At 46.1% G+C, this 2,704-nt stretch overlaps 1 protein-coding gene across 1 annotated transcript; it reads left to right on the top strand.

Moving 5' to 3' along the window:
- The first annotated feature begins 112 nt into the window (after positions 1–112).
- On the top strand, positions 113–2,268 carry XBP1 (X-box binding protein 1). The gene is made up of 4 exons (XM_085309734.1): positions 113–206; positions 283–411; positions 1,004–1,167; positions 1,993–2,268. Exons 1-4 carry the CDS (start codon positions 165–167, stop codon positions 2,177–2,179), a joined length of 522 nt encoding a protein of 173 aa, XP_085165860.1. The 5' UTR covers positions 113–164; the 3' UTR covers positions 2,180–2,268.
- The last annotated feature ends 436 nt before the right edge of the window (positions 2,269–2,704 follow it).

Here is a 2,704-nt window from a genome sequence, read left to right as displayed (position 1 = left end):
GGGTCGCGAGAGGGCATGGGGAACCAGGCCAGGCCCACTGTGGAATGGGAGGCTGGGCTGGCCCCCCCCGGCTCCACGGGGGGGGGCTGACGATAGCACTGCCCTGTAGGAAGCTGAAGAATCGTGTGGCGGCACAGAGTGCGCGGGACAGGAAGAAGGCACGAATGACAGAGCTGGAGCAGCAGGTGGTGGAGCTGGAGGAGGAGGTAAGGGCAGCCATGGGGTGTGGTGGGTGTTGCCAGGCTCCACTATGATGTTACTGCCTCTCTGGACCCTCTGCAGAATCAGAAGTTGATTCTAGAGAACCAGCTCCTGCGGGAGAAGACATGCAGCCTTTCTTTGGAGAACCAGGAGCTTCGCTGCCGTCTGGGTTTGGATGCTCTGAAGACAGAGGATGAGAATGAGTCCAATGTGAGTTTTCTGCAATCCCTGCTGGCTTGTCTCCCTCTGCTTTGTGACAGATATTGTAATGGTGTGTAGTACTGCAGAGTTCCATGAGGTAACAGTAGTGGGCAGAACAAACAAATTTGCACAGTGCTGGGAGCTCTTGTGCCAGAAAAGTGCTTGCTGTCCTCCAAGTGGAGGCTTTCCCACACACTGAATAGGAGATGATTTTTGAAGTGGGCACTACTGGCAGTGTGGCAGATGGCAAGCTAGTTAGTTAGCTGTTTAAAACGAAGTAACCTGCTCTTGACTTCCAGAACAGAAAGTAGAAGTAGTAACTACTATGATTTTGTCTGCCTGTGCCAAAAGAATGGAGGAGGTGGTGGGAGGTCAGGCTGCCACTTAGAAGTGGTATACAGGCTGTATTTGCAAATACTTAAGGGAATGTATGGAAGTTTGGGCTAACTTATAAAGTGGTTTTTCTCTTCTAGCTCCTGTTCCTGCACAAGCAAGTAGAAATTCCAGTATTGGAAGTCTTTGTAGTAAGAGTGATCTTCAAGAGGCTGTACTGTGAACCAGAACATCTATGGTGACTGACTGGGCTCTTTGTTTGACACAGGTTGTGAAGGAATCTCAGGTGGATGAGATCAAATTGGTGACCGGGTCCGCTGAGTCCGCAGCACTCAGACTACGTGTTCCTCTGCAGCAGGTGCAGGCCCAGCAGTCACCAGTTCTGACAGCTTCCACATGGATTCTGATGGCAATGATTCTTCAGACTCTGAAGTGAGCATCCATTCCTGTCTGAAATCCACATGAATTTGAGAACCATTGTGGATTTCTAAGTAGTAGGAGTTTTATTTTAACAGTGACTTCTTTGTATGAAGTCTGTCAATGGCTTATAGTTGGTGTCCCACATTCCTTCCCCTTTCCACTCTCCTCCTCTTCCCCACAAGTTCTGAAATGCCTTACCAGGGATTCAAGACTGCTAGGTAAGTCTGTCTAGTGAGTATAGCAGAATGTCATGCAGTTGAAACTCCTATTTCCATGAAATCTAAGTGTACTTTTTTTTTCCAAGCTCTTGCAGGAAAAATCCGCAAATCTGAAAGCATAGTATGCCTTTACTGTTATAGACAAACTTCAATATTCTAATGCTGATTTACTGGGGCTTTGCAAAGCTGTTAGTACTTAGTGTCCCCCATGATGGATGTACAGGAAACTTAGGACAGGCCATTCAAAGCTTAGATTGCTTTGATCTGAAGTAGGTCTTTGATTATGGGCAGATCTGCCTAAGCTAGGTTCTGGCACTTGCTCTGCGGAGCCAGCAGGTGAGTATTGTGTTTATGCATGATGGGCTCAATCTTGAAGAGCAGCTAATACAGGTTTTGAGTATCAAAGGTATGAAGAGCTCTTTGAGGATCTCCGGTACCCATACAGAACAGTTAATGGACTAAAACTCTGAAAGAAATGTAATTGCTGTAAGTTTTTCTTTCTGATAGCAATGCTTTTAGTAAACTTCTAGTTTTCTACTTGTATTAGCAAGTGCCATAAACAGATGTTTTCCTGTAACAGTAGGAAGCTGTTCTTCTAAAACAGTATTTCATTCTGCAGTCTGATCTCCTGTTGGGCTTTCTGGACAGTTTGGACCCAGAGATGTTTCTCAAATACGCTGATTCAGAGTCAACGTGCCTGGAAAAGCTGGAGGAAGATATTTGTGGAGAAACAAATTTCATACCAACCTCCCCCTCTCAGTCTTTGGGGTCCTCATCAGCTAAGTTGGAGGCCATTAATGAACTGATAAGGTTTGATCATGTATACACAAAGCCTCTAATTTTGGAGATTCCTGTTAAAATGGGCAACCAAGCTAATATGCTAGTGAAAATAGAGGAAGTATCTCTCTCTCAATCTGAAGGTAAAGCTATCCCTGAGACCCCAGTATCTGTGAAGGAGGAACCTATAGACACCTGCTTCATGCCTGAACTGGGCATATCTCATCTGCTTTCCTCTCATCACAGTCTTGTAACCTCAAGCTGTCTGTTGGATGCCTGTAGTGACTCTGGATATGAAGGATCTCCTTCACCCTTCAGTGACATGTCCTCTCCACTTGACACTGACCATGCTTGGGAGGATAGTTTTGCCAATGAACTCTTCCCCCAGTTGATCAGTGTCTGACTTGGTAGGGTTAACTGTCCTTGGATCACTATACTGGTAGCATAACAGGACATGCCCCTTCTTGGGGAGAAGGGTGGGGGGAAATAACGGTTCTTAAATGTTGCTCACCTTTCCCCTGAGTGCTAGTAGTGATGGCCAGTGCATTTTTTTT

Source organism: Rhea americana, unplaced genomic scaffold (genome assembly GCF_003343005.1).
Source record: "Rhea americana isolate MKP2758 unplaced genomic scaffold, rheAme1 scaffold_301, whole genome shotgun sequence".
NCBI lineage: Eukaryota > Metazoa > Chordata > Aves > Rheiformes > Rheidae > Rhea > Rhea americana.
Note: the sequence above shows the minus strand (reverse complement) of the source record. Positions and strands in the feature narration are given on the sequence as shown.